Below are 13,034 nucleotides of genomic sequence, written 5' to 3'. Positions count from 1 at the left end.
GCTGCAGTGGGGCTGAGGTCAAAGGTCAGGCAAGACAACTTGTCCAAGGTCGCACAAGGGTGGCAGACTAGGGGCTAGGGTTTGAGCGCAGGTGGTCTGGCTCCAGTTCTTCGCCGCTGCCTGTCTCTCTCCTCCCTCCCTCTCTCCCTGTCTCCTTCCCCTTGCCTCCTCCTCCCCTCCTGCCCTCTCCCATCCATGTGGTGCAGAGGTTACACTGGTTGGCTTTAAAAGTCTTCACAACTCACAAATTCTAGAACTTACCGTTTATAGCTACAGTCAAATAAACAGGTTTTTTTTAAGTTTTTTTTTTCTCTCTCTTTAAAAATATCTGGGGCTTCCCTGGTGGTGCAGTGGTTAAGAATCTGCCTGCTAATGCAGGGGACATGGATTCGAGCCCTGGTCTGGGAGGATCCCACGTGCTGTGGAGCAGCTGGGTCCGTGAGCCACAACTACTGAGCCTGCGCATCTGGAGCCTGTGCTCCACAACAAGAAAGGCCGCGATAGTGAGAGGCCTGCGCACCGCGATGAAGAGTGGCCCCCGCTCGCCGCAACTAGGGAAAGCCCTCGCACAGAAACGAAGACCCAACACAGCAAAAATAAATAAATTAATTAATAAACTCCTACCCCCAACATCTTAAAATATATATATATATATCTGAAGAAAAGCAACCTCAGTTCTGGTAAGGTGGCTTCCTGATGTCCTCAAGAACCCAGGCCCTTCTGTCTTTTGTTCTTCCATCTTTGGAGTGTGGCTTCCATCCTCAGCATCTTGTGGTGACTGCTGTGGTTCCAGCCATTTCATGTGCAAGAAGCAGGAAGGAGGAAAGACTGGAGCAAGATGACTTTTCGAGTTGCCCTCCCCCTGCCCCCACTAGGACACCTGCTTATCTCTCTTGACCTCTCAGGTCATGAGTTGGGAAATGTTCCAACTGGGCATATGTCCCAGGAGTCTGTTACTAAGAAAGGAAGGGAGACAGGATATTGGGTAGGCCACCAGCATCCCCTGCTGCCATGTTAACTTGCCAAGGAGAACGGGGTGGCCAAGGGGCTCCCACCAGCAGGTGATGCTCCGTCCCAAATCATCTGGAATGGTTGAGAAGTGTCTGCTTTTCTCCAATCACGAGTCAGTGCCAGTTCAGTGGTGGTAGAGAACGCTCTGCTTTGGGGAGCCAGAGCTGATGGTGCATCTTCAGTAAATGTGCCCACGCCTCCTGTTGAACTCTACTCCCTTCTATCGAACTCTACTCCCTCCAATTGAACGCTACTCCCTCCTTTTGTTGATGACATAATATGATTTTTCCCCATAGATCCTTCTTGATGTATTGAGTTTTGCTAAACTCTGTGTGGACAAATTAATTAGCTTTGGGATTTAAAATTCTAGCTCCAGTTTTACCTATTTTGTGAAATGCCACCGTGCGAACATGAAAATATATTATCCCTTTAATTTCTCTAATTCTTTATAGTTAAAAATGTGCAAAAACAACTCCACCCATTTAAGTGCATGGAAGAATTATATGGATTATCAGAATGCAGTTACATTTCAGGATTGTAGCAAACTAATTCTCGTTTTTGACCTTCTTCCTTTCCCCCCCTCTTTTCCTTGTTTTTTCATCTGAACACCCACTATTTGGAATGATAAGTTATTGAAAGTTTTATAAATGGAATGGCTCTCAATTTGTTCTTCAGCCCTGCCTTTTCCTGCTAAGGATTTTTCCTGACTTGTTAAAGCATGATTTACTAAACTGGTATAATGTTACCCCAATTTCATTTTCTCTTATACTATAATGCTTGTTGTAGTTCTGGTAAAGTTTCAAACCTCCAAAGCACAGTATTCAGTATTGTGCACTTTAAACTATTCACCAAAGCCCTCAGTGGATTGCTTTATGATAACCATGAATATACTAATGCCAAAACTTTAGTGTGATATTGCTAAATAAATTATATTGCTAATAAAAGCTTTCCTCCGCAATTTTAGTTGTAGTAAATGACCACTACTTATTGGGTTGTTCCTTTTTACTAAATATCATTTTACTGCAGCCTCTTCATGGAGAGAGGACATCCAGCTTTAAAAATAGATTCTGGTTTTTTGTTTTCTGTTTTAGTCCAGCCTGAAATTGAATTAAATACATCACAGCAGTGTGCCAAGGCTTTGCCATTTCTCTTGAGGAAGGATATACCCGAAAGTTTCCTAAATGTCATCTGGGTTTTAGTGAAGCCCCACGTGTCCCGGCACCAGCCGGCATTCACATCCCCCAGCACAGCAGGCTTTGCCCGCGGTTGTCCGGGAGGAGGAGCCTCCTAAGGGCCCACGTTAGTCTCTGCTGCCAGTGCATGTTTTGCCCTTCGTAGCTGTAGAAGGAGTCTGGCCTCACATCCTTAGGCCTCACACCACAAATGTGCAGGACTGCTGGTGCGGGGCCTCTAACAGCAGCCGAGCTGCCTGGGAGTCTTGCCCTAGGTTCCGGCCTTGTTATCTCCCATAATCTCCACCTGCCGCCAAATGAACCTCGGAGGGGCAGCACGGGGCCCACTGGGCACAGCCGCCCCACTGTGCCGTTTGACTTGACTTGCACAATGGCGTCTGTTTGCTCAATTTTAATTGAACCAAAGTAATGAACAAATCAGGAGTCCACATAAAAAACCCAAGTATCTGGCATTTCTTGAGTGATCAGATCTGGCCACCCTGAACTCCTACTCTACCCTGACAATGACTGGATGGAGTTGAGTCACGGCTGAATGCTCTGGCCAGGGCCTGGGCGTCCAGCTTGTCACAGCATCCTGGACAACAAGGACAAGAGTTGGCCATCATCCGTTACTGGGTTTGTGCTGTTGCTTTCCCTACAGCAGAGGAAAGCGTCTGTCTTCACCCACGTCTATGTCAAAAGAGAGGGAATAGGAGCTATACTGGGAGGGCTCAGTGTTGAGAGAGAGAGAGAGAGAGAGAGAGAGAGAGAGAGAGAGCACTTCTTTGACAAAGTGAAAGATAATCCTATAATTTTCACAAGTAAGTAGTAGCCCACTTCCCTCATTTTGTGGGTAGACCCTCTATGTGCTTGAATTTCAATCCCTTGATATAATTGCCTCAGTGCAGATTGTTTTTACCAAAAACAGTGACATCAAATCCAGTACCACGTGCTCTTCCGTGGCCCCGCCCCCCCCTGCAGGAACAAGCGGGTCCTGGGTTCCCTCCCCTTGACCCTGGCCAGGCCTCTGTGAAGACCTCCGTGACTGAACGTGGCAAGAGAGGCCCTGCTGGGCTCCCAGGACCAGAGAAGAGAAGAATGTGGAGCTCTCTGGACTCCTACCCTCTCCCAGGACATGGGCCCCGGAACTCAACCCCCCAGTCCCCCTGCCGTGAGGAAGCTCAGGCCACAGGGAGAGTCCCCACGTGGTGTTCTGGCCAACAACCCCAGCTGGGATCACAGCCAGCACCAACTGCTGGACATAGAGTGATGACCTGTCATCTTTTAAAATACCCACCATGTTTTCTTGGGGAAAGAAAAAGGATCGAGAGAGTTTATCTCCAGGTGATTCCAGCCCCTGGCCATCAGCTCACCACCCCCAACCTTCAGGTCTTCCCAGCTGAGGCCTCCAACATTGCTAAACAGAGACAAACTGTCCCCCATTTCCTGGCTGCATGGCTGACCTACAGAATCTGTGAGCCTATTGAATGGGGGTTTTGCACTACCGAGCCTTGGAATAACTTGTTACGCAGCATCAGATGACCAGGGAAGCTCCTTCTGAGAATTAGCTCCAAGTGATCATTTCACCCGTTTTTTGTTTAAATTAAGACCTGATTATATCTGGAGACAGCAAAAGGCACACCTGTACTGGATATTGCTTTGTTTATTTTAATTAATTAATCAATCAATCAATTAATTAACTCATTACTTGTGAGCGCTTCACCTGTTACCACTGAAATAAGCATCTCTCTGTAACGTATCTCAGGTCCCATGCCCTACAGGGGCCGACATTAGTCAACACCCGACAAACAGAGAAGTTCTGAACAGCAGTCTGCAGCGGTACACGGGCCCAGTTCCCTGCAATCATTTCACCCTCAACGACGAAGAAGATTGCTTGAAGGCCCTGACTTGGATCAGGAACAACTCCATTGCTGCAGAAGGTAAGGATGCTGGTAACTGTGCATCTTTTCAGAACAGCATTTTATCTTTATAATGAGTCTTATTCTTCGTCTAGTTCCAGTATATAATTAGTGCCTAATTAATTCCAACCAAATCATTCATCTGCCATGCTTTGTTTTCCAGATTAATTTACAACTTGTCATTTTTGGATACCCAGCATGTTTGCTGGGGGAAAGAAAAAGGCTTGAGATAGTTTAATTATCTATAATTATTTTATTACACAAAAATGAATATCCAAAGAGCAAAGCATGGCTAAAATCATTAACTAATTAAAGAATAATTTAATAAGCAAACATGTTTAGCAATTATATGGAAAATATGACTCCTTTTGTGAAGCTGAAAAGACCTCGGAAGAAAAAGAAGGGTCTGAGTTGGAAGGGCTCTTTTCTTTCACAACCCATTGTTCTCCTTCGTGGTTGCCTGCACAGTCCTTCTCACAAATGAACATATTCGAGTTGCCTGCCATTTCCTGAAGCCAAATGAGAGAGTAAAACATTTGTACAAATTGTTTTCTCAAGCATCTTCCTCTCTATTGCTTGGGTTAATGGAAATTGTTTTACTAGTAGAATAACTAGAACAGGGCCTGGCTGCCTATTTGTCTTTAATTGAAACCTGGGGAGTCAAGTTTTAGAGATAACTAACTGCAGCCCCTTCATTTTTCCAAAAGCTCAGGGAGGATCAGGGACTTCGTTGGGTTATACAACCACCTGTGATGGGCTGGGCTTCTAACCCAGACCTTTGATTCAGTCCCGGAATGGAAAAATCAGTAAGTGACTGGAGTGTGGAGATCAGTATATAAAATTAAATATATTAGTTTATTGAATTTATTTGTTTAAATATAATTTCATTATGTTAGTTAATATAATTAATATATTAAAATTAAATATAGTTTCTTCCAATTTTTGGTGGAAGATTTAGGTGTTAGTTAACTTTTTGTCAAGTTTCTATATTTACTTCATTAAAAATTGAAAATAGGTATCAAAGGATATTCGATGCATTGCTGAATTCAACTTGTTAGTACTTAGAGGCTATTTGCATCTAAACTCATGAGTAAGATTGGCCTGTTTTCTCTTTTATGCTTTACTTGGCAAGTTTTTGGAATCAAGGGTATGCTAGTCTCACAAAGTGTTTTGGGGAAGCTTTCCATATTTTTGGTGGGTCAGAAATACTTTGTATAACCTAAAAGTTGGACAGGAATCACCCATAAAACCAACTGGGTCTGTAACCTTTGGGCAGAGGTGGGATATATAGATATATACTGGGGACCCAGAATAAAAACTTGTCAAAGTATTCAATATTTTAATTTTTGCATTAAAACTCAGTATTATTTTCAGTTTTGCATCTGTATTTGTTTAAACCTGTTTCAATATTTTAGTCATTCTTTAATCATTGCCCTTTGACCTAAGTACACTTAGGGAATTCTCTGATCTGGGGGTCAGCAAACTTTTACTGTAAAGGGCCAGATAGTAAAAATTTTAGATTTAGCAGGCCATATGGTCTCTGTCCCAACTACCCAACTCTGCTGCTATGGCAAGAAAGCAGCCACAGACAATATGTCAATGAATAGGCATGGCTGTGTTCCAATAAAACTTTATTTACAAAAATAGGGGATGACTCATAGTTTGCAGAACCCTGCTTTTATCCATACAATTTGTGACAACTCATTACCATTTCTTCAAGTCCAGACCCCAAAATGTAACTTAAGCTTGCTGAAAGCACAAAAGCCAATGGTTCAATACAAAATATACATTATGTATTAGGAATCTGCCCAGTCCTGTTATAATGCAGTGTTTTAATCGAACTGTTGGCTGTTTTGAATGTTAGGATTCAGGAGCCTTTTGACCAAGAAAAGGGCCTTTGAACATGGCAGTGCAAGTTCTTAAGGGTGAATGCTTATGGCAGAGAACTTAGAAATTCCAGTGTAAGAATCTCTTGGTTTTCAGATGGGGGAATAGCATCCAGCTATCATGTTGCCTTGACTAGCGGTCAAAGATGGTGATACTCTGGTGCCCACTTAAAGGGAAATAAATGCTTTTGCAAGAGTTAAGAATGTCTCCCATTAACCATTGCATAAAACCCCTGCGTGCCTGCTTTTGTCCACTGAACGGCCAGGTTAGGGAGTTTATAGACATTAGTTTCTTGTCCTAAAAATAGGCTGTTTTCCCCAGGTCCAGTGCTTAATGACACCCCCAGGGCATCTCCCAGGTAGGTGGTCGGAACACTCAGATGCTGGGCCCAGGCTCTGGGAGGCATCTGAGAAACAGACCCAGCCAAGTTCATTCAACTTAGGGTAGTGACTCTTTTCAAATGACTATAAGAAAAGTTGGAAAGAAAAATGTTAACCTCCTGCCTTGAGGAAGCTCTTTCTCTTTGTAGTTTTTCCATAATTAGAGTCATATTCAGACTTGAATTTAATTAGTGCCATTCCAGATATCTTCCTCACATGGGCTGCTATGAGAATTAAACGAGATAAATAAGATATTACATTTCCAGCTCAGGGCAGCACAGTAGGAGTTCAATCATATGGGCTGTTGTTAGCCTTGTTACTACTACTACCGCTACATGTGATAGGGTTGTTTCTCCAGGGTGTAGGTCTCAGCCCCTGCCATCCTGGTGATGGTGCAGTCTAGCACAGTCTCTACACAAAAGATGGGGAGCCATGTACACCAGGTACCAGTCTGGTTGTAGAGAGGCATCGTGACCTTCATGAGAGCCCTGGAGGCTGTGAAGTTTAGAGAAGATTTCCCCAAGAAAGGAGGATTTGAGCTCAGCCTTAAAGAAGGGCAGTATAGGGGCTTCTCTGGTGGCACACTCGTTAAGAATCCGCCTGCCAATGCAGGGGACACGGGTTGGAGCCCTGGTCCGGGAAGATCCCACATGCTGTGGAGCAACCAAGCCCGTGTGCCACAATTACTGAGCCTGTGCTCTAGAGCCCGCGAGCCACAACTACTGAGCCCGTGTGCCACAACCACTGAAGCCCACGTGCCTAGAGCCCATGCTCCGCAACAAGAGAAGCTACCGCAATGAGAAGCCCGCAGACCGCAATGAAGAATAGCCCCTGCTCGACGCAACTGGAGAGAGCCTTCGCGCAGCAACAAAGACCCAACACAGCCAAAAATAAAAAAAAATTTTTTAATTAAAAAATTTAAAAAGACTGAAATTGCTGAAAAAAAAAAAAAAGAAAAAAAGAAGGGCAGGATAAGCAAAGGAAGAGAGAGGTTGGGGGAGTTTGATTTGTATCCAAAGACCGTGACCCAACAACTCAGGCCGGGCAGACTCCGTGAAGGGCAGCAGCGGGAGGGGAAGGTGGAGGGTCCAGGGGAGCCCAGGTTTAACTGGTTACTTTTTAGAAGCTGGGGAACCAGGGGTGATGCTGTGTACAAAACAGCACTGCAGGAAGGCGAACTCCCATCTCTGGCACCCACAGCGGACGAGAGAAAGCCCTCGGGGAAGGATGGGCCAGGGCTGGAGTGGGGCAGCCGTTCAGGCAGGGGTGGGCTGGAAACAGCCATCTCTGATCCATTTGAGGTCCTGCTGGCACAGCCGCATCTAGCTTATTTCCAAGTCAGTTATGGGTTGATGGTATGTGAAGCTGGAAACTGGAAGTTGGCACTTCATGAAAACGAGGAGCAGGGCTTTGTTCTCGCATCCATTACCATCACTCTGCCTGTCGGCCCTTGGTTTCTAATAACACCAGAAAGAATGTGGACATTTTTCATGATAGTTAGCTTTTGCTCCCTCAGTGCTAATTTTCCTTTTTCTCAATAGTTCAGGCTGGGGTTGGAGGGAGGGAGCTGAGGATAGGGCCCTTCTCCCAAGAGCCTGAGAAAAAAACTCCTGTGTCTCACGGGCTGTGACTGGGTCGAATGTCCATCCAGGAGTCACACCCCGAATCCTGGGAAACTCCAGGCCTAACTTTGAAGCACACAGACTCGAGAGGAGGGGCTTGTTTGCTGAGGACGGTGGAGGGATTGTTGTAGAAAGAGAGAAGGATGGTACGTAGCAGAAACAATGGATTTTTTAGTTTTTTAAATAGGAGGAGGTTAGCTTTCCTCTGAATTTCTGCCCCTTGAAAATGCACAGATATCTCCCCCAAAGCATCACCACCCTCCCCCACCCCTGTCTCTGTTTTATCATGTCTTCCTCTGCTTCCAAAGGAGAAACAGTTGTTCTGTGATGGAATTAGTCCAGTCTGAAGGAAATTGTTTATTGGTCTCTGGAGTTGGATGAGTTTATAGATGTAAATTATCCTAAACTATTAGAACTGCTCCAGTATCCTGGAGAATAGCTGACATCACTGGCTTTCAACTGCAAAAAAAACCTGGAGGGTTTAGCCGGGGGGGTTCAGATAGAACCCAGCAACCTAATACATTATAACAGTTTATGGCATTAATTGAAACTAATTGAAATTCATCTGCTATTACCTCTGTACTTTCCATGAAAATGAAAAGTAGGATGAAAGTAAAGTACAAAAAAAAAAGCACCGCCTTGATGGCCCGAAATGGATCAATTATTTTCATCTTTAGCTAAATACAGTTTACTGCCTTATTAAAAGCATGTTTGTAAGAAAAGTATAACATTAAAATTCCAGTGCATGAATCACCGAACAAAGCCTTTGTTATGCTATATCTAATATATTCTTCCCTTTTTATTTGACAGAGCAAAATGAGACGTGTCATAGAAATCTTATGCTTTGACTTATAAAAAGTAAAAAGAGTATTTTCTGGTCTATTCATGAACATAACATGTTTTTAAAGTGTTTGTTTATTTCACAATTTATTAATATTCTAGGGTATCTATTTAAAATTCTTTCATTATCTGGTTATTCCCTAAAGTTAATAATACAGATACAATGCCGATTAGAGGGGTTTTTAAGGAACATGTTATAGATCCATCTGCAAATATGGTGCAGTGGTGAGAGCACTGGTTCTGAAATCAGACCTGGCAGTTCTGAGTTCTGCTGATCCATCTACTGCTGTGTGACCTGGAGCTTGTTACTTAACCTCTCTGTCCTCAGTTTTCTGGAGAGCATAATAAAACTTTTCTCATGGGCCTCTTCTGATCTTACATAATCTCTGTTTCTTTTGAAGTGGAAAGGAACCATAATTCTTCATTAAAATACAATGGAATATGTAAATATACATACAATAATAAAATAACTTAAAATACATAAATTATAAAATGTAGTATATAATTCTTATTTTCTCTGGTCTTAAAGATGCAATAACTATGAAGAAAAATTCTTATTAATATCTGTGTGCATAAATCTTGAATTTATTTCTTATCCTCTTGAGCTGTGAGTTCCTGGCCAGAATGCCAGATCAGAAAATCCTTCCCTTTTCTCCTTTCCAAGTGATGGTTTTCTTCCTGGAGAATCCTTCCTCTTTACATCTTGTGTGGGCTTGCCTTATTTTGGTGGTCACACAATCAGAGTTGCTGGTGTATTCATTTACACCTTCAACAAGAGTGTATCAGAAAGCAAAAGCATCACCTTTACGTTCATGCCAACATTTCAGACGGCTGGTCTTAGTGCTTTTTCAGCCTGAGGTGGAGAAGCGACAGCTCACCCAGGTGGTGATAGGAATCATCGCGCCCCCTCTTCCTCCCCAGCTGGGCCTCTCTTTCCTTTGGAAGCTCCCTTGCACATTCTGTCCCAAAGGTCGCTGCAGGCGAGCGTGAGAGAGAGACTGGGTGCTCCTTCCCGCCAGCTTCAATTCCAGGGGCTTTCACAAGGTCGTCTTTTCACCACCGTGCCCTCCTTGTACTCTGCCTCCTGATTCTGCTCTGTACTCTCAGTAATGCATAATTTATCCCCTAGAAGGAGCAACAAAGATCGGCCTCCCATGAAAACTGGTATAGTTATATTCCATTGCCCCCTATTGAAAATCCACCCAGACTGTTCGAATCATGAGTTATCATTTGCCAGTTCAAGGTAGGGCCGCCCACCACTTCCCCTCTGTCACCCATCAAGTCAAGTGCAAAGACTGGTTGTTTCTTATCTGTTAAGTAAACTGAGCTGCTGCGAAGAAGACAGTGACCAGATCTCTTAGCATAAAACTGATATCCAGGGGGAAATCCTCAGCTTTTCCACTTTGTTTCTTCCACGTATGCATAGAAACTTCCAAAGAATATATGCAAAATCCCAGCTAGATAATCCCCTGCAATGTGTCACCTCCTTCAAAATATTTGCAAAGACTCCGTGAGTTACAGAGCACCTAAGTGGTGGAAATGCATGAGCTGAATGAATCTTTAATGAACTGGGGTTGTCTGACCTCTTAAGCCCGCTGTAGATGACAGATGCCGTGGGTTCCACATACCCTGGGGCTGCCCCCCCTCCTCCACCAGCCGTCAGGATGTTCTGCGCCAGCAGGACCCCAGCCACCCGCCTGGTCCACTCGGACTGGGACACACTGTCAGACCCAGCGTCGCCCTTACAAAGCCCTTTGCAGTGTTGTTATTCATGGCCCAGTTCCCCCACCCCTCCCCCACCTCACAACCACTTTTTCTCACCTGCTTTTAAACTCTTGCTTGCTTCTAACTCAGCCAGCGATGGAAGAAAATCTATTTCTCTGAGGCGTTCTGGGCTCTTCTCTCTCTCTCTGCCCCCTCCCTTTCCTTCTCCGTTTCCTTCCCTCTCCATCTTCCCTCTTTGATTTGGCCCCAAATTCACCCAGCTGTCCGCAGCGTGATAGTTGCACAAGGGCTCACCTCCCTGTAAGATATCCTTCGTCCCTCGGTTTAAACTGCACCAACATGGCAGGAGTATTATTTTATACTGTGGTGTTGGAGGCACACACAGTTTTGGTTACATTTAGGATCGTGTAAGATTTCGTGGGCTAGAAGGGAAACCTAATAGCCAGATCTAACATGTTTCTGTGTTACAAATCTCAGGTATACAACCCATCCTGTGGCTGGACTGGTCTTGTAGTGCCAACTTAATAGTGAACACCAGGTCGAAATACGTAGTAGGAAAACCTGGCCAGAGTGAGGGTGTTCTGCAGTAAATATCGACAGGGCACAAAAGGAAAGCCCAGTTAGTTTTGGATCAGCAACATGATAAAGCTCAAAACAATCATCCGTGCATCCGGTCGGGAAACGTTTTGTCACACCCATTGCAGGCCAGGCTCTGTGTGAGGCCCCAGGGTGGGCAGGGTAGGCAGGGTGAGCCTGAAGTCCTCCCCCAGGTAAGCCAGGGCGTGTAGACTGCCGATGCAAGGAAGGCAAGGCAGAGGCAGCCTCGGGCCTGCAGGGACCTCACTTGCCTGGGGCTGGACCTTCTGCTGGGGCCCAGGTACAACCACAAGCATAGCCCAGTCCAGGGGGCTTCAAAAGCCCTAGTTCCACCCCATCCATGCTAGTAAAATTACTCTGATAAGTGTAAGTAATCGTATTTTTATACCTAGATTGATTTGTCCCGAAACGAATACATTAATAATCAAAATCTTTGTCTGCTAGCTTTTGTCCTAGGGACTCCCCAAAATATGACTTTGCTTATCCTATGAATTATCTTCATGCTTATATTTTTACTGTTAGCTTATGAAAAAATTACGCGCATTTGCGTGAAGCCAATGTTATTGGTAACAGTTCTAAATGTTACTGTTACTGGTAATAATAATAATAATGGATTGTGTATTTTTTTTGAAGAATTTAGATAGGGGGCCTGGCGCAGAAAGAGAGCTGTTACCAGAGATAACTTTTTATTTTCTTTTGGCCACGCTGCGCAGCTTGCTGGATCCCCGACCAGGGCTCGAACTCAGGTCCCTAGCAGTGAGAGCTTGGAGTCCTAACCACTGGACCACCAGGGAGTTTCTGGGATCGTGTATTAAAGTGCCTGGCTTTAGGCCAGGTATATAAGAGTCACGAGATAAACAGGAATTGAATCTAAAAATTCCTTACAAAGAAAAAGTGGGAAATGGTGTAGAAATCACTCACAATTGCACAAAGAGAATGGAAAGAAGAATCCCCCCCAGAGTGGAAGCATGTAAAAGGCAAGGGATCAAACTGGCAAAGAGTAACAGACTGACTTTGTAACATTGGGTCTTGTTATGTATGTGGAGGAATGTGATTTGACCTGTGACATGTTCTTATTTAGGTAGTAAAAAAATTATAATGAGATTTTATTCTGTTTTGTGGGCAATGAGACAATGTAAGTAAATAATCATATAAAACATGTTTAGATGAAAAATTTTAGATGACATCACATAGGCATGATTTACTATGTGCCCAATATGACTGTGATTTTGGACCGTTGTTCAGCAAATATGCACACACACACATCCCCGCTGTGGGCAGAGTGTGCTTCACCCCCTTAGGCGGGTGCGGGTGTGGCCGCATGACTTGCTTTGGTCAATGGAATATTAGTGGATGTCTTGCAAGGAGAGGCTTAGAAAGTGTCTGAGCAGTTGTGCTTGCCCGCCTGTGCTCCTGCACAGCTCCCGAAAGAGAATATGCCTCAGGTCACTGTTGGTCCAAAGAGGATGAGAGAGACGTGGTGCAGATCTGAGCCCAACCACAGCTTGGAACCACATCAGCCAACATCAGCCAGCCCACAGATGTATAGGCCAACCTGCAACAGGCTTATTGTTGTTTGGCATTGAGTTTGGGGGTAGTTTGTCATGCAGCATTATCGTGACAATAGCTGACAGTTACAATAACTGAAGTCTCGTATTTGGGGGAGGCATTTCAAATTAAACTAAAAGATAGACAAAACTATTTAGAAGTTAGCATATCTATAAATAAACGTCTAATTTAAATAGTAGAGGTTTTATGAAATGTATGGAAGTCCTCATCCTCTCCAGCTGCCTACAATCTGTGGGCAACCCTGGCTAAATAACCCTGCATTGCTGGGGCTTCCATGAGCCTGTAATGAAAAAGCCCATCTCACAGAATAGT

The 13,034-nt window shown here is 44.3% G+C and overlaps 1 protein-coding gene across 1 annotated transcript in view; it reads left to right on the top strand.

The window, feature by feature from the left end:
- Positions 1-13,034, top strand: part of CFAP61 (cilia and flagella associated protein 61) — a 259,559-nt gene that overhangs the window by 183,037 nt on the left and 63,488 nt on the right. Inside the window, exon 20 of the mRNA XM_028500039.1 lies at positions 3,949-4,123. Within this exon, the coding sequence (XP_028355840.1) occupies positions 3,949-4,123 (175 nt within the window). The remainder of the gene's footprint in view (positions 1-3,948; positions 4,124-13,034) is intronic.

Source organism: Physeter macrocephalus, chromosome 14 (assembly GCF_002837175.3).
Source record: "Physeter macrocephalus isolate SW-GA chromosome 14, ASM283717v5, whole genome shotgun sequence".
NCBI lineage: Eukaryota > Metazoa > Chordata > Mammalia > Artiodactyla > Physeteridae > Physeter > Physeter macrocephalus.
The sequence above is the reverse complement of the archived record's forward strand: the minus strand, read 5'-3'. Positions and strand labels throughout refer to the sequence as shown.